The sequence below is a fragment of the Entelurus aequoreus genome, linkage group LG20 (assembly GCF_033978785.1).
Source record: "Entelurus aequoreus isolate RoL-2023_Sb linkage group LG20, RoL_Eaeq_v1.1, whole genome shotgun sequence".
NCBI classification, from domain to species: domain Eukaryota; kingdom Metazoa; phylum Chordata; class Actinopteri; order Syngnathiformes; family Syngnathidae; genus Entelurus; species Entelurus aequoreus.
The window spans coordinates 4014850-4037402 of record NC_084750.1 but is presented as its reverse complement, the minus strand read 5'-3'; the positions used below and the strand labels follow the sequence as shown (position 1 = coordinate 4037402).

Sequence of the window (22553 nt, the reverse complement as noted above, 5' to 3'; positions counted from 1 at the left end):
TTAGTTTTACTGAGATTCAAAGATAGTCTGTTTTTGTCAAACCATCTTTTTAATTCGTTAATTTCTTCTGTTATTATTTGTATTACCTTCTGTGTGTTCTCTCCTGGACAAAACGCAGTGGTATCGTCCGCAAATAATACTAACTTTAAATCTTTTGTAACTTTACAAATGTCATTTGTATAGAGATTGAATAATTTTGGTCCTAGTATTGATCCCTGAGGTACACCACAGGATATATTTAGCGTTGTAGATGTGTGTTCGCCTAGCTTCACGTATTGTTTCCTGTTCGTTAAATAACTTCTTATCCAGTTTAAGACTAGCCATCGATGCCATGTCGTTCTAGTTTTTTGATTAAAATGTTGTGATTAATTTGTGTCAAATACTTTAGTTAGATCCATAAACACTGCTGCCACACATTTTTTACTATTTTTTACTATCTATTGCATTGGTAATTTCTTCTGTAATTTCAATTAAAGCCATCAAGTTGAAACATTAGCTCTGTATGCATATTGGTTCTCTTCGAGTATTGTATTTTTGTTTGTGAAACTGTCTAATCTGTTATTGAACAGTTTTTCAATGATTTTAGAAAATTGTGGAAGTAAAGAAACAGGTCTATAATTTGTAAATTGCTGTTTGTCTCCAGTCTTATAAATTGGTGCAACTTTAGCTATTTTAATTTTGTTTGGAAATTTACCTGTTTGAAATGATAGGTTACTAATATACATTAATAGTCCTGAGATCTCTTCAATAACCTTTTGTATCGTTTTCATATCAATTCCATTACAGTCAGTTGAAGTCTTAGATTTGCATTTTTTCACAATTATAACTATTTCCTCCTGTGTCACATTACTGAGGAACATGGAGTTGGGATTTCACTCTATGGTATCATTATAGTCCTCAATTGAAATTGGGTCTGGAATTCTTTCTTCCAATTTTGGTCCAGTATTTACAAAGTAATATTGAAGCTTTCAACTACTTCCTTTATGTTGTCATTATTTTTGTTTCCATCTAAGTATTGGGGTAATCCCTCTTAGTGCCATTTTTAATAATGCTATTGAGGATGCCCCATGTTGCTCTCATATTGTTTTTGTTTCTGTCTAATAATTCACTGTAATATTCTTTTCTACATGATTGTAGTATGTTTGTTAGCTTGTTTTTATATTTTTTGTACTTATTTTCTGCCTCTGTAGTTCTTTGTGCTATACATTTTCTATATAGTGTATTCTTATTACAAAAATGTTTTAATCCTTTTGTCATCCATGGTTGATTATTCTTTCTCTGCTTTCTACTGAGTTGTTTCCATGGACAATGTTTGTCATAAAGTATTGTGAACTTGTTTAAGAAATGTTCATATGCTTCATCAACCTCTTTTATTTTGCTTCTCTAGCTCAATTTTGAAAGCAATCATCCTCTTCTCTGTGCAAAGTCTTCGAAATGTCCTTTTGTCTTCCATGTTCTTCTTGTAGTTTCCATCATATATTGTGAAAACTGGCAGATGATCACTAACGTCGGTTAAAAGTAGACCACTTGTAGTGTTATCAAAATCATTGGTAAAAATATTATCAATAAGCGTGGCACAGTGTCCTGTGATTTGCTTGGCTTTGTGATTTTAGGATATAAACTGATGCTGTACATTGTATCAATTGCTTTTGCTTGTTAGGGTTCAACAAGTCAATATTAAAGTCACCACATAAGACAATTATTGTTTTACCATTGTCCATGTAATTTGCCTTGATCCATTCTTCAAATGTTTCTATACTTGACTTACGTGATCTATATATACAACTGATGAATATGTTTTTTGCTTTTTTCCTGACATATTTCAATGGTTATAGATTCTAAGATATTATCATCTATAGCAAATTACATGCTTTTTACCACTTTTTGTAGTTCAGGTTTTTCATCACATACACAGCTACTCCTTCTCCATTTTGTTGGTTCTGTTGATGTAGTTTAGTTCATATCCTTCCAGATCAAAATCTATTCCTTTTGTATCATCAATCCATGTTTCTGTGACAGCGATCACTTTGAAGGGTTCGTTGATGTGTTCCAAAAAGTTCTTAATGTTGTAATTTGCACACAAGCTTCTGCTATTAAAATGAATAATTGACAATTTGTTATCACATTTAATGTTGCTATTATATTGATCATCCGTATAATAAAAACAATTATTACTGATGTGGGAGAAAAAATGTGTATCTGGATCTATATCATTTTCCAAATCCTGGTTTTTGTGATCTTTGTTGCAGAAGTTTTTTAGTTCCATATTTTCTTGTTCAACAATCTTTGATGTTGTTTCAATAATCTCTATAAGTGTAGGTGGATTCAATCCTGAATCCAGGTCTTCTTGTTTAGTCGTCCCTTGAAATATAATAGTGTTGATGTTGAATTTAGGTGTTTGTTTTCTGTCAGAGTCCATTATCATCGTTGTTATGGAAGCTGTGTAAACTTTAAAATTTGTCCAGGTCCTTGATGTCAAGGACAACAAGTACTCTTGCTTCTGGACCTCCATTCAGCTTGATGTAGATTTTACAGTTGGCGCTACAAGTTCCCTGGATTTTTCCCTGCTTTCTCACGTCGCGTGCTTTCTTGGCGATTCCAGCATTACGTTTTGTGAGATGCTTATTCATGTACACATTTGTTCCCTTCAGCTTCTTTCCCTGTCTCAGCAATGCCATTTTAGATTTTCTGTTTAGGAGTTTCACGAGGACGACGGGAGTGGCGTTGTTGTTTCTTCTGTTCAGTGGGATGCATGTTTCAAAGGTATTAATGTCGAGTTAAACTTCCTTTGATTGCAGAAAGCTGACCACCTGCTATTCTGCTGAGACAATATCCATTTCATCTGGTTCACCTTCATTATTCACAGCTTTCGCATAGGATCTTGGTTTAATTCGGTGCCCTGTCACGATGATATCATTCATTCTTTTATCCTGATCCATTTCATCTACGATATTCCACAGCATTAGTGGTGGTCTTCTTGAAGGGTCTTCGTTTGTTTCCACAGCATGTTGTTGTCTTTTGAAGGGTCTTCGTTTGTTTCCACAGCATGTTGTCGTCTTCTTGAAGTGTCTTCATTTGTTGGCACGTACCATTGGCTTCCTTTTTTATGTTGTTATTCTGAGTTTGCAGACTTTCTATATTTTGCTGCAGACTTTTCATATCTTGTTTGTGTTCTGTTGTTGCTTTTTCTTCTTTCATTTCTTCTATCATTTCTTCTTTAAATTCATGTAATAGTTTTTGTAGTATCCCTTCTTGATTCCCATCATGTCATGTGTCCAACCTGAAATCTTGTTCCCCCTTGTGTCCTGTGTCAGCTGACACCGAACGTTTCGGGATTTCAGTTTTTCCTTTAGCTTTTGGCATCGCGACAGGTCGCTGATGTCAGTGCCTCTTGTGTCTTAAACGGCAGTTGCTTCTTTAGCGACTTGCGGCACTTTTAACTTGTTTGTTTCAACAATTTCGTACCTTGCTCCGTTCAGAGATCAATTTGAGGTGTCAGCCTGTCAACTTATATCACTTTGCGTCGTCGGAAGCACTTTAAAACAGCTATAAACTCGCCGTAGCTTTTGGTTGCTAGGCAACTGCTTTGAATTGCGGTAAGGCGCCGTTGGCTTGAGGCTAACGGCTCTTCCAACTCGCCTTATTTCAGCGTATCAGTGCCTCTCAACTGACCAAAATCAGGTCAAAGATGCCAGGTGACTCTCCTGTGGCTGTGATCGCAAATCAGTGGTCAAAATCTTCAGACTTAACAAAAACTCCGGTAGCAGAAGCGTAGCCTTTTTCTTTGCGTCCTTTCTCATTGACAGGAAGTGACATCAGTGTCTGTTGCCATCTCAATGAAAAGGGATGCTATGGTAGGAGACCTAGGAGGACCCTGCTGCTGACACAGACATTAAAAAGCAAGATTGGAGTTTGCAAAAACTTACTTGAGGAAGCCAAAATCCTTCTGGGAGAAAGTCCTGTGGACAGATGAGCCTAAAGTGGAGCTTTTTGGTAAAGCACATCATCACACTGTTTACAGAAAACAAAATTAGGCCTTCAAAGAAAAGAACACCATCCCTACAGTCAAACATTGTGGAGGTTCACTGATGTTTTGGGGTTGCTTTGCTGCTTCTGGTACCAGATGCCTTGACTTTGTGCATGGCATCTGGGTCTCCGTCAGAGGTCATAGGTCTTCCAGCAAGACAACAACCCAAAGCATACTTCAAAAAGCTTAAGACAAAGCGCTGGAGAATTCTGAAGTGGCCATCAATGAGTCCAGATCTAAATTCTATAGAACATCTGTGGAGAGATCTGAAAACAGCAGTTGGGAGAAGGCACCCTTCAAATCTGAGAGGCCTGAAGCAGTTTGCAAAAGAAGAGTGGTCCAAAATTCCAGTAGCAAGGTGTAAGAAACTCATTGATGGTTACAGGAAGCGATTGATTTCAGTTATTTTTTCCAAAGGGTGTGCTACCAAATATAAAGTTGAGGGTGCCAATAATTTTGTCCAGTCCATTTTTGGAGTTGTGTGAAAAATAATACCCGATTTGGCTTTTTTGTTTTTTTGTGTTGTTCCAATGCAAACAAAATAAATAAACATGTGAATACCAAAGCTTTTGTAATTTCAACAATATTCTGGGAGAAGTGGTGCATTATCTGACAGAAATGCAGGGGTGTCAATATTTTTGGCCGTGATTGTAGATATACATTATATATATACTGAACAGCAGTTTTCATCTCACAGGATCTTCAGGTGCCGTGAATTTCTCTCAAGTGACGTCATAGTGAAGATTGATGATCGCTAATTTTTAGGTCTACTTTTTTAATGCCTCGCGATAGACAGACACACCTAAGGCTGAACAATTATGGCCAAAATAAGAATCACTATTATTTTCATCAATATTGAAATCACGATTATTAATCACAATTTTTTACCGCTATTAAAACATGTTTTATTACACTTTCTATTTTAAACAAACAGTATGTAAATTTGGCTTTCACTTAAAAATGTAACTATAAAAAACATTTCATGAACATAAAATAAATGAACAAAAGACAAAGGGCTAATTAACATAAATATGCCATTGCAGAGTGCGATCATAAAGTGCAAACAAGTGAAAAAATAAGATTATGCACAAAAGTCACATACAAAGGAACTACTCAGTGGCCTAGTGATTAGAGTGTCCGCCCTGAGATCGGTAGGTTGTGAGTTCAAACCCCGGCCGAGTCATACCAAAGACTATAGGGACCCATTACCTGCCTGCTTGGCACTCAGCATCAAGGGTTGGAATTGGGGGTTAAATCACCAAAAATGATTCCCGGGCGCGGCATTGCTGCTGCCCACTGCTCCCCTCACCTCCCAGGGGGTAAACAGGGGGATGGGTCAAATGCAGAGGACAAATTTCACCACACCTAGTGTGTGTGTGTGTGACTATCATTGGTACTTTAACTTTAAAAATCATTGTACTGCTCACAGTATAGTAGAGGTGGGACCAAGTCATTGCTTTGTAAGTCTCAAGTCTTTGCCCTCAAGTCTCGAGTCAAGTCCCGAGTCAAGACAGGCAAGTCCCGAGTCAAGTCCAAAGTCAAGACTGGAAAGTCTTAAGTCAAGTCCCAAGTCCTGCATTTTGAGTTTCGAGTCCTTTCAAGTCCTTTTAACAACAGACTAGACTAATATATTTACACAGATTGTGTATGCTTTTAAAACGCTGTATTTATTTATTAAAACAAGTGCATTTGAAATTGCAGGGGAAAAAAATTGTGCTGACATTGCACTTCATAATAGCACTATTAACCAGTCATTTTAAACATTTAACTCATTCCTTTACAGAATAAACACATTTGCAAAAACAAGTGCAACTGTACTTATTTGTACAAAAGTGTTAACATTGTATTTCCATGGCATATTGCATTGTAACTAGTTCCACAGCAGTTTCTATCCTGTTCTTACCTTTATCTCATTGATCTCATCTCATACTGTATGTGTGTTTATGTGTGCGTACACATGAAAAACATAACAAATACATGGACAAAACAATGAACAGAGTTGTACTTTTTAAATGTCAGGGCCCTATGCAATATGTACACACATTCTTAATATAGTATACATTTTAACTGACCTTTATTTGACTATGTTTGTCTTTTTGTAGGTGGCTGAAATACGCGGTGCTGCTGACCGCCGTCTAACGTTATGTTACTGTGTGTAATACATTGACTAACGTAACGTTAAGTGTAGGTACCGTATTTCCTTGAATAGCCGCAGGGGCGCTAATTAATTTAAAACCTCCTGTCACTCCGGCGTTTACCGGAAACCGGCGGGATGGCCGTGCATGCGGTAATTATTTTAAAACCTCTTCTCTCCTCTTCTCGCGTTTACCAAAAGGAATGCGGTAAATTTAGGCGTGCGCTTTGAGTGTGATGTAAGCATACCATCATGAAAAGCACATTTAATAAAAAAAACGTTATTATGGTCTTACCTTTACTTATAAATTAAGTCCATGCGCAGCTTCTTCTGACCAAAAGCATCGATGACTTTGTTATGTTATTATTGGTTTCTTCTGTACACAGGTTCAGGATCGTCAGTCACATCTTCATTCCTGTGCTGCATTGGCATTGTTTCAAAGTCAGTAGGTGTAGATGAAACATCGGACTCAGCTGTTGCTTGGTTTGAAACAGTCTCTGGAACCTCAGCAAACTGCGACGATTGCGACATAGTATCTGTCCTTCTTCACTCCTGGTACCATGTTGTTGTTTTTAAATAAGACATCGTTGGATTGGCATGTGTTATAATGTTAAGATTTCATCATTGATATATAAACTATCAGACTGCGTGGTCGGTAGTAGTGGGTTTCAGTAGGCCTTTAACTTAATAAGTGACATTTTAAATTTGCCGCTAAACTTCCGGTTCGAAACGCCTCTGAGGATGACGTATGCGCGTGACGTAGACCGGGGAACACGGGTATGCCTTCCACATTGAAGCCAATACGAAAAAGCTCTGTTTTCATTTCATAATTCCACAGTATTCTGGACATCTGTGTTTGTGAATCTGTTGCAATCATGTTCATTGCATTATGGAGAAGGAAGCTGAGCAAGCAAAGAAGAAAGTTGTCGGTGCGAAATGGACGTATTTTTCGAACGTAGTCAGCAACAACAGTACACAGCCGGCGCTTCTTTGTTTACATTCCCGAAAGATGCAGTCAAGATGGAAGAACTCGGATAACAGAGACTCTAACCAGGAGGACTTTTGACTTCGATACACAGACGCCTGTAGAGAACTGGGACAACACAGACTCTTACCAGGATTACTTTGATTTGGATGACAAAGACGCAGACGTGCTACTGTGAGTATGCAGCTTTGGCTTCTAAACATTTGATCGCTTGACCGTATGTGCGCAACTTTTTTTTGCGTATGTACGTAACTTTTTTAAAATATATAAGCTTTATGAACCTTGGGTTAGGTGAACGGTCTTTTGGGCTGAGTGATTGTGTGTGTTGATCAGGTGTTTGAATTGTATTGGCGTGTTCTATGGAGCTAGGAGCTAGCAGAGGAGCTAGGAGCTAGCATAACAAACATGCAGGTGTTTTTATGCAGGATTAATTTGTGGCATATTAAATATAAGCCTGGTTGTGTTGTGGCTAATAGAGTATATATATGTCTTGTGTTTATTTACTGTTGTAGTCATTCCCAGCTGAATATCAGGTCACCCCCGGCTCTCACAGCACCTTCCCTATCTGAATAGCTTCAACTCCCCACTAGTCCTTCACTTGCACTTTACTCATCCACAAATCTTTCATCCTCGCTCAAATTAATGGGGAAATTGTCGCTTTCTCGGTCCGAATCTCTCTCACTTCATGCAGCCATCATTGTAAACAATAGGGAACTTTGCGTATATGTTCAACTGACTACGTCACGCTACTTCCGGTAGGGGCAAGCCTTTTTTTTTATCAGATACCAAAAGTTGCAATCTTTATCGTCGTTGTTCTATACTAAATCCTTTCAGCAAAAATATGGCAATATCGCGAAATGATCAAGTATGACACATAGAATAGATCTGCTATCCCCGTTTAAATAAAAAAAATTCATTTCAGTAGGCCTTTAATCACGATCACATATTACCAACGCTACTTCAACACTCGTGCGTACAAGGTGTGTTCCTCTCTGAAGAGTCCTACCTGACACATAGTACGGTATATATTGGTTCCTAGTCATTTGTAGACTCTTACTGCCACCATGTGGTCAAACACTATCATTACAAACTTGTTTGTAGAAGTATTATTTTTCTTCAGTTTTAAAAGTCTCTCTGTCTCGATGGAGATATTCCTTTAATTATTACCTCCTGCTTCGATTGAAAGTCCAGTTTAGAAAACTGTTTTATTTTAGATATGTAATCCTCCTTGTTAAAAGTCAAGGCAAGGGGGAAAAAAACGATCTCTTGCTGCCACTTCTTCTGCTGCCGAGTACCAGCAGTCGCAAGAAGGATCACTAGCGCCCTCTACCACCAAAAGGCGGGAGTCATTTAATGATTCATAATATTTGACACACGCAGCTACGGTATATTAATAAAACATAGCTGCTTACTGTTCTTTTTAGCATATTTAGCTTGGACCTTAAATCCTACTGAATAGCTCTTAATCTTTTTGCCTTTGTGCGATTTCAAACTATTGAAAGCAGCTTCCTCCATTTTGAAAAGGAGGACAGGTAAAGCGTCACGAGTTTGACCCGGCGGAAGTTCTAAGCATGCCATGCTAATTATTTTGCGAAACGAGTTTGACCCGGCGAAAATTCTAGACATGCGTTAATAAAATTAATATTTTGCGAAACGAATTTGATCCGGCGTTAATAATGAACCGGCGATAAGGCCAAGCATGCGTTAATTATTTTGAGAAACGAGTTTGACCCGGCTGTAATTCTAGACGTGCGAATACTATATTCCCTGCGCCAATTCAAGGAAATACGGTACCTTATGCAACCCTGCTTAAAAAAAATCACTTGACAAAAAGTATGAATAAGGTAGCGAACTGCAGTGGACGCAACATATTGCCATGTTTGCAATGACGTTATAACCATAGACATCTTATAAGTAGACGCAGCATTGGTTGCTGTGACGCGAGCAATTTGGCTGCCATCTTGATGTGGTGATGAGGAGCCGGCGAGCAGCCTAAACTGACAGTTGACAGGTAGAAAACAAAGATGCCGGTGTTCAGCGTTTTCCTACTCAAATGAGCGGGCGTTGAAAATAGGAATCGGTGGATTACTTTTCACAAGTAAGATTTAACATTAACGTACTATTGGTTGTATTTTATGAAAATAATATTACCTCAGAGTTGAGAAGGAGCGAATATCTTCAATATTTGTATGTGAAAATCACAAATAAATCTTCTGGGTGAGGATGACGCCCCTACAGGGGTTTGGTTTACAAACTTTCAGCCCCACCTAAAACAAAATTCACCAGCCGCCACTGATTATGATGCATTTTCATTTTAGGCAAAATATAAGACAATACTTTCTTAACAGTATAATTGTAACCAGGAATAAGTCTTCAAGTAACAATATTCAAATACTAACATTGTTGGGTAAGACAGCATTTGGTTTTATTCTGAATCCAGTGAAACAGATTGGTGGTTTTAGCTGATATAAAGACTTTCAGGTGTTTATATATGTTTAAGTATTTGGCAGACGCTTTTATCCAAAGCGACATACATAAAAAATACATATATAACAATCACTGTAAACATGATAATTTAAGGGAAGAATGTAATACAAAATATCAATACAAAGTGTCAAGACAGAATAAACTCTCTGCTGCTGCAGCAACAGAGATACAGTCTATAGGTCCCTAAGATACCTGTACACTACCGTTCAAAAGTTTGGGGTCACATTGAAATGTCCTTATTTTTGAAGGAAAAGCACTGTACTTTTCAATGAAGATAACTTTAAACTAGTCTTAACTTTAAAGAAATACACTCTATACATTGCTAATGTGGTAAATGACTATTCTAGCTGCAAATGTCTGGTTTTTGGTGCAATATCTACATAGGTGTATAGAGGCCCATTTCCAGCAACTAATACTCCAGTGTTCTAATCAATCAATCAATGTTTATTTATATAGCCCTAAATCATAAGTGTCTCAAAGGGCTGTAATGGTACAATGTGTTTGCTCATTGGCTCAGAAGGCTAATTGATTATTAGAAAACCCTTGTGCAATCATGTTCACACATCTGAAAACAGTTTAGCTTGTTACAGAATCTACAAAACTGACCTTCCTTTGAGCAGATTGAGTTTCTGGAGCATCACATTTGTGGGGTCAACTAAACGCTCAAAATGGCCAGAAAAAGAGAACTTTCATCTGAAACTTGACAGTCTATTCTTGTTCTTAGAAATTAAGGCTATTCCACAAAATTGTTTGGGTGACCCCAAACTTTTGAACGGTAGTGTATATAGACATCTAATGTATTCATACATTGTTTGTGTAGGATATACGCATGTATATATAACCTAATCATATTGTTTCTTCAACTTAAAAATAGCTGACCGTTTTTTTCCCCCTTCTCTGGGATTATATTCCCAGTTTTGATCTCGGACGTCTGGTCACTTATAGCGTATAAGAATATTATATTACTGTTAAGCAAACTACGAATAATAAAACACGCCAAAACATGTCTATAAATCGCAGTTTTTTTCATAGTTTAGCCGGAGGTGCGACTTATACTCAGGAGCGACTTATGAGTGAAATTAACACATTACCGTAAAATATCAAATAATATTATTTAGCTCATTCGCGTAAGAGACTAGACGTATAAGATTTCATGGGATTTAGCGATTAGGAGTGACAGATTGTTTGGTAAACGTATAGCACGTTCTATATGTTATAGTTATTTGAATGACTCTTACCATAATATGTTACATTAACATACCAGGCACGTTCTCAGTTGGTTATTTATGCGTCTTACAACGTACACTAATTCAGCCTGTTGTTCACTATTCTTTATTTATTTTAAATTGCCTTTCAAATGTCTATTCTTGGTGTTGGGTTTTATAAAATAAATGTTCCCAAAAAATGCGACTTATACTCCAGTGCGACTTATATGTTTTTTTCCTTCTTTATTATGCATTTTCGGCCGGTGCGACTTATACTCCGGAGCGACTTATAGTACGAAAACATTAGGTCATTGTGTAGGTCACATTTATTTGTGCATCTGGGGCCGTACTTATCAAGCTTCTTAGAATTACTCCTAAGAAGTCTGCTAAGAGTTGACTTAAGAGTAAATAAATTATTCGCTAAAAGCTGCACTTAAAAGTTAGTTATCAAGCGTCTTACTCACACTTTCAGCGAAGTGTAGGACTGAATCTTAAGTGTCACACTCAGAGCTGAATTACGACATTACTATGTGCCGTAAACGGAATTTTAGGTGACGTCATTTCTGTGTCCATAGAAATGACCAATCACGGAAGGGAATCAGTTGTCTAAGAATAAAGAAATATCTTGGAAATATTTAAGTGGACAATGGGAGTGTATATTTTGACAATAAACTGCAAAATAATACAAAACAAACTAGTCCCCGCCGGCACTCACGCTACCGCTCCCTCTCTTCTATCGCCCACACACTCACTGACGTCACTCACCTCACGGCCACACACATACGCTACTGTCATAAAATTTTCTTTCCAATTCATTAATTAGGCAACTAATTTTAAACTGGTGTGGGTGGCTCTATATATACTAGCCCACTGCAGACACATGCAGAAATCAACAAGGAATGGAAAAGTATTAAATCTGTGACAAAAATAATATCCGCTCTGTCTAAACGATACCGTTTGATCAGCTGCTCGTCATCAAAAAAAAACAAACATTGTTCCGTTCCCTGAACGTTCGCGCACGTCTCTCTCGCCTCAGTGCCATCCCCTGCTGGCAACTCCTAACCACTTAAGACACCTCTGAAGGTCTCTTAAATATCGTGGAGAGTAGGAGTGATTCTTAGACTTAAGAACGTTGATAAAAAGCTTTTATTCTTAAGTTTGAGAGTAGGACTAAATTTCGCAAATTCTCAGGACTTAAGTGTAAAATGGCACTCTAAGAAGCTTGATAAGTACGGCCCCAGGTTTGTGGGAGGAATGTCTCATCGACACAAAAGCAAAAAAGCGATCCACATGTGCAAATTCAATACAAATACAAAATCAAGCATATTTATATTCAAATCTATCTAAAATATATTTACAAATACACATTTATTTATACAAATTCTTGATTTATTTGTATGTCACATTTTTATATTTATACATTTTATTTGTATATATTTTCAAATCTCAAAAATATATTTACAAATACTTATTACATATTACGTAGCTATACTACATATTACATAAATAAATAATTTGTATAAATAATGTATTTGTTTATCACATTTGTATTTGTATTTGTAGATTTATTAATATATGCATATGTATTAATATCATATTGATGTGAGACAATTCTACTTTCATAGCAGAGCGCTTCATTTTCTTGTCTCACTGTGCGTTCAAGAGGGCACTGCTGCTATTAGATGACGACAAGTGTGGACAATATTGGAGCATTTGTCCCACACTAAAATTATACCAATGAGTAGAAAAATATTTGATGTTGCTTTTATTTTCTCAATATAGCATCCTACTGCTGTGACTGAGAGTTAATCTTGTGAGGAAACATGCAGCAGGCGATGTGTCGGGAACGTTGTCAGAATTTGTTTATTTTTATATTACAAAGAACTTTAAAGACCTCTTCAGGCAAAACTTTGGAAAGTTGTTTACACAAACCAAGCAAGATCTGGCTAATTGAACTCCCCTTTTCATTTCACTTATAGGCAGAGTCAATGCAATTAAGATGACTGTGCTTCCAAAATATTTGTATCTGTTTCAATGCTTGCCTGTATTTATCCCTGGTACATTTTTCAAAAAATTAGACTCAATATTCTCATCTTATATTTGGAATGGCAAACAGCCACGTCTACGCAAGGAGTTTTTACAAAGAGCAAAACATGATGGAAGTATGGCCCTTCCAAATTTCTGTACGTATTACTGGGCCACCAACTTGCATTGCATGTCATACTGGACATATTACCATCTACATCAGGAAAGTCTTACATGGGTGAAGCTGGAGACACATTCTTGTGGATCTGCTTCATTAGCAGCCCTAATGGGTGCAGCTTTGCCTCTATCAGTGAAGACAATTAACATTAATCCTGTAGTAAGTCACTCGCTCAAAATATACTGTAAATTTAGAAAACATTTTAACCTGCAAGGAATGAGCCTTTTCAGCCCAGTAGCATCGAATCACTGCTTTCCACCTTCAACACTTGACTCAGCTTTTAATATGTGGCATCAAAGGGGTTTGAAATGTTTCAACGACCTTTTTATAGACAATATATTCGCCTCTTTTACAGAGTTGTCCAAGAAATTTAATCTACCCAGTTCCCATATATTTAGATATTTCCAGATAAGGGATTATGTTAAAACAGTTCTTCCGCAGTTCCCTAACAAACCCTCTAAATCAACCACAGATGAAATTATGTCTTTAAATCCAACAAAGAAAAGGGCAATCTCATATATACTTAATTTACTTTTAGGATTAGAATGCACTTCCATGCTAAGAATTACAACAGCATGGGAACAAGACCTCCAAATACCAATAGATGATGTAACCTGGGCAAAAATTGAGAAAAGGGTTCACTCATCTTCAATGTGCGCACGACACTCACTGGTCCAATTTAAAGTGATACACTGGGTACACTTCTCAAAAGCAAAATTAGCAAAAATATTTCCCCAAATTAGCCCATTATGCGATAGATGCAAAGTAAATAACGCAACATTAATACACATGTTTTGGCTGTGTCCGAAGCTAAAGGTGTACTGGAAATCCATCTTTGAAGCACTCTCCACAGTCTTAACAATTCAAATAGATCCAAACCCTTTAATTTCAGTATTTGGAATCATTCCTGAAGGGATGGAACTACCTGTAGGGGGTCACAAAATAGTTCCCTTTACCACCCTCCTCGCACGCCGCCTGATATTGTTGAAGTGGAAGGAGGCTGTCCCACCCTCAGTCTCCCACTGGATAAGGGATGTGCTAGCAAACCTGAAGCTAGAGAAAATAAGATATACATTACGGGGCTCTGAAAACAAGTTTTTTAAAGTGTGGAGACCTTTTTTGACTTTTTTTGACCAATCCTCTACACAAGTGCAGGAAGAGCCCTAGATATGTACCTTAATATGACTGCCGACGTTTCAGGCCTTGTCATGCTGCTTCTATAGTGTGTTTCAGTTTTCAGTTACTTTGTCTCAAGTGCCTTGTATTGAACTTTTTTTTTTTTTTACTCTGGGTACTTTTGTACTCTTACTTTTGTTTTTTGTTTTTGTTTTGAGTGACAGCAGGGGTAGGGGATGAAGAGGGTTTGAATTTGTTGTTAATGTGAATGTGAAATCAATAAAAAGAACTATGAAAGAATTTGTTTATAAAGTCTTTGGTTTGTTTACTGGGATGTTCACTCATCCTTTATTTAACTGCAAACTGTATCAGTGTTCAAATAATATCAGTACTAGCTAAAATGTTTTGTCATCTCTTCGAATTACCGAATACGCAGGCTGTGAAGATTGTGTATTTGGCCAAACTGTTGTACTGAAACACATGGTGTAAAGAAGAACAAAGCTTGTTTATTAGACTTTATCTTCATTAGTCAAACTGTTTTGAGTTTTATATTGAGATCAAAAAGTAAACACAATGTTTTTACATTTTGTGGGTTTGTTCATTTCACAAAAGTATTACTTTAAAAACTATTAATGGGATAGCATTTTGTTAATGTTTTATTGTGTATAGTTAATTTCTATGTGACATATTTCTGCCCAAACTCAATGGATCTGTCCCGATACAGCATCTACATGTACATACATTTAGTACATGTACAAAACTTAAAAAAAATAGCTCTCTATCAAAATACAAAACTAGAGATAAAGACATCATGTAATGAGAAAAAGCTGACACGTTGATAATATATAATTAACAAAAATACAAATATTTGTCTTTAAATAAATGAATAACGTTTATCTGTAGCCTTACATTACAAAATTACATGATGGTGTCACGTTCATACCCAAACACTGTTTTACATAACATAATGAATTAAATAATCTTGATTATTATATCGTGATTTCACTTTTAATAAAAAATAATCTTAATGATTATTTCGGTCATAATCGTGCAGCCCTATGTAAAAGACTAGATCTCATATATGAACACACTATTTTTATTTACATGACAAAAAGTGAAGTTACGTCTCATGGCCATCAGGTGCCATCTTGCAAAAGTCTTACATTTGTTTTTGTTTATCTCTTATGTCCATAAGGTGCTATCTTGCACAATTTTCACTTTTATTTTACTTAATTATGATATTATTCTTTATTTCTGCCATATTACTTTGTTTATAATGTTTGGGTTGTTTTCATGTGCACATTCAATTTCTACTTGAGGTACAAGTAGAGTGTTCTTATCTACAATAATGTTTCTTCTTCAAAGGGAATCATTTTGAATGTGTTGGGTTTTTTTCAATAAAACTTGAATCAAATATTTCAGTATGATTACTTTTTGAAAGTTTTGAGCACATTAAAAACACTGATAAATTTGGTCACAATAACCGTGATAAGAAATTTCCATACCGTGACATTCCTAGTTAGTAACCAGCTTTACAAAGTGCTCAAATGATGGCAGTTGAGGAAAAAAAGGGAAGTGTTGTTAATGTTTAACGTTTTTCCGCAACTCGATAATTTGTTTGGAAGTGCACACCAACGCAGCTTTGCCGTGCAACTCGTGGCGTTGGCTGTTGGTTCATCTGCACTGGTGCATTTCTGGGTTTCGGGCAACGAGCCGGGGTGCCTGGACAACGGCGAAGCGTGCAGTCATGTTTGGGGGTTAAAATGTGGGCCTGTTGGTAATCTGTAGGTAACTCTGGGAGAGGTGATGTAAAATGCATTTATTTTTACAAATAACTTTGGGAGCTACTGGTTGACCTACCTTCAACCTCTGTTGTCACTCAATCTTACTCGCTCTCACATGAGCCCACTGTCTATTGGTTGCCCCCTGGTGGGGCTGTTTTTTTTATGTTAATATTGCCGACGATCACCCTCATTCATTCGTAGCGACCAAAATCATGATCATGATTAAAGGCCTACTGAAATGATTTTTTTTTATTTAAACGGGAATAGCAGATCCATTCTATGTGTCATACTTGATCATTTCGCGATATTGCCATATTTTTGCTGAAAGGATTTAATAGAGAAAATCGACGATAAAGTTCGCAACTTTTGCTCGCTGATAAAAAAAAGCCTTGCCTGTACCGGAAGTAGCGTGACGTCACAGGAGCTAGGATTCCTCACAATTCCCCATTGTTTACAATGGAGCGAGAGAGATTCGGACCGAGAAAGTGATGATCACCCCATTAATTTGAGCGAGGATGAAAGATTCGTAGATGAGGAACGTCACAGTGAAGGACTTGAGAGACAGTGATGGACGTATCTTTTTTCGCTCTGACCGTAACTTAGGTACAAGCTGGCTCATTGGATTCCACACTCTCCTTTTTTTATTGTGGATCACGGATTTGTATGTTAAACCACCTCGGATACTATATCCTCTTGAAAATGAGAGTCGAGAACGCAAAATGGACATTCAGTGCCTTTTATCTCCACGACAATACATCGGCGAAATGCTTTAGCTACGAGCTAACGTGATAGCATCGTGCTTTAACTGCATATAGAAACAAAAAAATAAACCTCTGACTGGAAGGATAGATAGAAAATCAACAATACTATTAAACCGTGGACATGTAAATACACGGTTAATGCTTTCCAGGCTGGCGAAGGTTAACAATGCTGTGCTAACGACGCCATTGAAGCTAACTTAGCAACGGGACCTCACAGAGCTATGCTAAAAACATTAGCTCTCCACCTACGCCAGCCAGCCCTCATCTACTCATCAACACCCGTGCTCACCTGCGTTCCAGCGATCGGCAGAAGGACGAAGGACTTCACCCGATGCGTTTGGCGGCCCGGAGACGCAGGAAGTCAAGGTGAGGTCGGCGGCTAGCGCGGCTAGCGCTCCAACAAAGTCCTCCTGGTTGTGTTGCTGTAGTCCGCTGCTAATACACCGATCCCACCTACAGCTGTCTTCTTTGCAGCCTTCATTGTTCATTAAACAAATTGCAAAAGATGTCCAAAATACTGTGGAATTATGAAATGAAAACAGAGCTTTTTGTATAGGATTCTACGGGTACCATAACTTCCGTTACTCTGACTTCGTCACGCGCATACGTCATCATACCGCGACGTTTCAGCCGGATATTTCCCGGGAAGTTTTAAAAGTCACTTTATAAGTTAACCCGGCCGTATTGGCATGTGTTGCAATGTTAAGATTTCATCATTGATATATAAACTATCAGACTGCGTGGTCGGTAGTAGTAGGTTTCAGTAGGCCTTTAAAATTTCATTAATTGTGTAGCCCTAGATCGACCTAATAAGCACCCCTGGCTCATTTTTTAAATGTTGCAATAAAACACTGAGATGTTATTATCAAAAACAATGAATAATTATTAACACACACAAAAGTACCGAAAATTGGTATTGTTGAGTTTCAATTCCCATGTATCGACAATTGATATAGTGTGAACGGTACCCAACCCTAACCACTATATAACAATAGTATTAAAAGCTCTATCGTCGGCCAAATTGATATGGTCTTTATCACACAACTCATGTTGTACACCACTGCAATGTACAGCCACAATAATAACCATAGTTGAAATAGATTGCCATGACTGTGGCAATCATACAGGAGATTCATCACTGGGGTGCAGGGAAATTTCACTTAAGACTATTAGAAGCTGACCTTGCAGGACCCAGTAGACCTCTCCATGCTCGGCCAGCCTCTCCAGATGAATGCCGATGGCTGTCACGTTGACTTTGTACTGCTGTAACGTCTCACTGCGGCCCCCATGCAACTTGATAGACCACTGTGGTAAATGAAGAAATAGAGAGGATGAAGAAAGTCTCTGCTCAACGGTTCAGTTTGTTTTGAAGTTCTTTTTTTTCTTCTTCTTCACACGTACTGTTGCAACACCGAGGATGACAACATCTGGCTTTGTGGAACCTTCCTGCAAAACATTGCACAAGTTGTGGCTCATTTACCCTAATAATGTAATGAACAATTACAGAATATCCATACGCACGTGTGTCCATGATATCAAGCGCTCCTTCATTGAATTATTTGCCTCTGGATACCACAGCATGTCCTTGAAATACAAAGAAAGGCGGATGTTTTCCCACTGTTGTCAGATGATATGATATAAAACATCTACTAATAGCTCACCACATAGAGAGAGGAGCTCTTTTCTTCAAAAGAAATGTCTTCATGCTTCAGTCGGACATGGGGACACAAAAGGAATGTGTGAGAAACAGAGTGTGACTTTCCAGCTGGAAGTCAAACCAATTCATAGACAATTTTACAATCCAGAAAGTTTTTTTTTTTTTAATATGGCGTCCTCAGAAATTGAACTAATACAGGGACAGGGCATAATGCCTGATTAAGTGATCATTAAGACCAGGGGTCCCTAAACTTTTTGACTCAGGGGCCGCATTGAGTTAAAACAATTTGGCCGGGGGCCGGGCTGTATGTATGTATATATATATATATATATATACATATATAATATATATATAGGGCACTTTCCGCACGCGCGATGATGTCACGTTATCGATGGGAAAATGCATTTTTAGACAATATGATTTGCCTGAGCGGCTAGGAGACACCGTGAGTAGCAAGCGATACAAAGTAGATAAGAAAAAGAAAAAAAAAAAAATGTTTATTTTTTTTTTATACTTGGGACCGCGAGCCTTAGTTTGGGGACCCCTGATTAAGACCAATATGATTGTTGATTAATTGTGCCTTGAAGCAATTGAGGCAACATGGAGTGCACTACTTGGCAACCAGCAGAGGCACTTTCAGTTATATCTCAACTTACTTAGTGGTAAAGAGCAACATGGTGCCAGCGCAAACTATGGAGAATTTGTTCATTCATTTTTAATTGTTTTCCAGATTTAAAACGGATAATAAATCAATTTTACAATTGACAATTTTGTGCAAAATTGGAAAATGGACAAAACGGATAATGGACACGTGAATGTATTTTTTTACAAATTGATTTGAGGCACCAAGTTTAGCCAGAAGTAGTTTCACATGCAATTTGGCTTGCATGTACAGAACGTATAAGATGGGAGTATAAGCCAGTGGCCCCCCACAACCGGTCCGGGGGCCGGTCCGTGATGCATTTGCTACCGGGCCGCAGAGAAACTTTAAATAATTTATAAAGGACTGGATTTTCTCCGACTTGACTTTGGCCTGTCCCACTAGACACACAGATAGGTTTGTTTATAGATGTATAATAAAACTCCTCAGTTGCCATTTGTTATAACTTTGTGACATGATACAATGCACATTAATGGACATGTAAAATATAAATGTGACAGATTGTAGCCAAAGGCTGATTTCCATCTGTATCTCATTGCAAAGAAACAAGCTCAGGGCTCCCACTAATTCAGCGTTATAGTGAGTTGTATTTTTCATGCACTTATTTTTGCTGTATTTATCTGGCACAAGTGGAAAGCCGGTCCCTGAAAATAATGCCTACATTAAACCGGTCCGCGGTGCAAAAAAGGTTGGGGACCCCTGGTATAAGCGGTACAAAAATCAAACAATATGCATTTTTCAAATATCCATGTTTGTCTGGTCAAAGCCGCGATATCAGGCAAAACTCTGTATCGAACAAGACTTTATGTTGCGCTGCCTAACCCCTAACAAATTAGAAAACATATGTGACTTATTTTCCGTTTTGGGTCTATAAATCTATATTGAAAAAACGAGTTGTTTCTTTTTTTGTTTTTGTTTTATACCATCCATGCAGACATCTGCTATGGCACAAAGCAGCAATATTCAAGCATGGAAGGTCAGAACATTCAGAGAGATATCCACATCTGATTAAAACTAATATTAAGAAAAATGAAGAAAATATCAAGGCTATACAACTGGCAACTGGGGGACCTAATCCGGCCCGGGAACAGAGGTGGGTAGAGTAGCCAGAAATTGTACTCAAGTAAGAGTACTGTTACTTTAGAGATTTATTACTCAAGTAAAAGTAAGGAGTAGTCACCCAAATATTTACTTGAGTAAAAGTAAAAAGTATGTTGTGAAAAAACTACTCAAGTACTGAGTAACTGATGAGTAACCTGTTTGTTTAATGATGATGGCAACAAAAAATGCACAAAAACATAAAAATAGCAATGAGTAAATTCAGAGCCAGGAATATCTCTTAAGCAGCTAAAACTTAGACTTAAGACTTCCTTTTTATTGTCATTCAAATTTGAACTTTACAGTACAGATAAGAACGAAATGTTGCATTAGCTCATGGTAGTGCAGGATAAAAAGGCAATAAGGTGCAGATATAAATAAATAAATAGGTTACTGTACAGATAAATATATTGCACTTTTTCATATGCATCCGTGTTTTTATGGATGTATGTTATATTGTCTTTTTTATTCCAGCGACTTAATCCATTTTGTGGGGAGTTGAGGGGATATTTATGATGCGTTCAAGAGCAAACAATAATATATATTAAATAGCTGAGATAGGCTCCAGCGCCCCCCCGCGACCCCGAAGGGAATAAGCGGTAGAAAATGGATGGATGGATGGATAATAATACATTAACATAACAAAAAAATAAGGCAAATTGAGCCACAATAACTTAACAGCACCATAGACTCAGTAGGCAGAGATTACAAAGGAAAATAAAAAGTTAGCCTTTACGCAAACCATAAACATATAGGTGTGGGCTGCATCTGGGAACACACTGATTGGTGTTTCTATGCATGCGTGTGTGTGTGTGTGTGACTGTGCGTGTGTGTCTATGAGGCTGCAGTACGTTAATAAATGTCCCCACACAATGTACATTTGACAGTAATTCATAGCAGGGAAGCTAACATCAGCCTACGGTGACAGCCAAAATATCTACTAACGTTACTGCGTTACATATTACCGCGTTACATATTAACGCGTTACATATTACCGCGATGCGCTTTGTTGAGTTCATGTAAGCTTAAGCTTGTTAATCATGTGATCGCCTGACTCTGTTTGATTGGTGAAACGGAGTCAAACGTCACCAGTGACTGCATGTGATTGGTGAAACGGAGTCAAACGTCACCAGTGACTGCATGTGATTGGTGAAACGCAGGCATGCGATAGATCCTACTTTGAAGGTCTGTGTGACAAACCAAAACAAACAAAGCGTGCATTAACAGATCGATAAAAATCAGTAGCGAGTAGCGAGCTGAATGTAGATAAATGGAGCGGAGTAAAAGCAGCGTTTCTTCTCTATAAATTTACTCAAGTAAAAGTAAAAGTATGTTGCATTAAAAATACTCTTAGAAGTACAATTTATCCCAAAAGTTACTCAAGTAGATGTAACTGAGTAAATGTAGCGCGTTACTACCCACCTTTGCCGAGTAACCCCTGGCTGCAGCCCGCAGATCGAGGAGGGGCTAAACGTTTAACCTATGTGGCAAACGGCAACAATCACTTTCTCCTCCATGCTGGAGTTCACCCCGGACTGCACTACACTGCACTGAGTTTGACGATTGAATGCTGATTGGCTGTTACTTGCATGAATATTTTAATGATTGACTTGTTTGTCTATCCATACATTAGTTTATAATGTACAATAAAACGTTTAGACCAGCCCACATTTAGGGAAAATTTAAGCCCCTCCTCGATCGAGTAACCCCTGACTGCAGCGGGGGTGAACCCATGGGTTAAACGTTTAGCCCCTCCTCGATCTGCGGGCTGCAGCCAGGGGCACTTGCCTCTGCCCGGGAATGACACCGTACTGGCCCCGAGAACATTTTTGCAGCAAATTCCTAACAAGACGAGAGTGTTCCTAGAGGACTTTGGACCTCTGTAAACACATTGGCACATCCTGGCATTGACATTAGGGCTGGACGAAAATGGCCAAAAAAATAATCATGATTATTCTGATTGATATTGTAATCACGATTAATTACACGATTATTCATTAATTCGAGTATTTATTGTACCACCAAAACTCAACTTTAAATATTGTTCTAAAAAACCTGGTTATAAATTAGTAACGAACAAAACACAACAATTAAAATAGCAATAGCAATACATTTAAATAACAATTGCAATAAATTTGTTTTTAAATTTTGTATTTTACCTTTTATACTTATTTTACCACCATAGAGTGTGCTTTTCGTGTCAAATACAATTAAATAAAATGTTTGTTAATTAAATTGTTAATTAACTGCTCAGTGGCCTTGTGGTTCGAGTGTCCGTCCGCCCTGAGATTGGAAGGTCGTGAGTTCAAACCCCGGTCAAGTCATACAAAAGACTATAAAAATGGGACTCCTGCTTGGCACTCAGCATCAAGGGTTAGAATTGGAGGTTAAATCACCAAAATGATTCCGAAGCGCGGCCACCGCTGCTGCTCACA

General features: G+C 37.8%; 1 protein-coding gene across 3 annotated transcripts in view; it reads right to left on the bottom strand.

Moving 5' to 3' along the window:
- The window catches only part of casd1 (CAS1 domain containing 1), a 111436-nt gene that overhangs the window by 66653 nt on the left and 22230 nt on the right, over positions 1 to 22553 (bottom strand). For 2 of the 3 annotated variants that reach the window (XM_062029234.1, XM_062029233.1), the window contains exons 4-7: positions 18364 to 18408; positions 18224 to 18286; positions 18104 to 18148; positions 17884 to 18007 (exon numbers count right to left, since the gene is read on the bottom strand). In XM_062029234.1, the coding sequence (XP_061885218.1) occupies positions 17884 to 18007; positions 18104 to 18148; positions 18224 to 18286; positions 18364 to 18408 (277 nt within the window). Of the gene's footprint in view, positions 1 to 6456; positions 6623 to 17883; positions 18008 to 18103; positions 18149 to 18223; positions 18287 to 18363; positions 18409 to 22553 lie in introns of those variants that run through there. The other variant, XM_062029235.1, reaches the window with a different exon arrangement.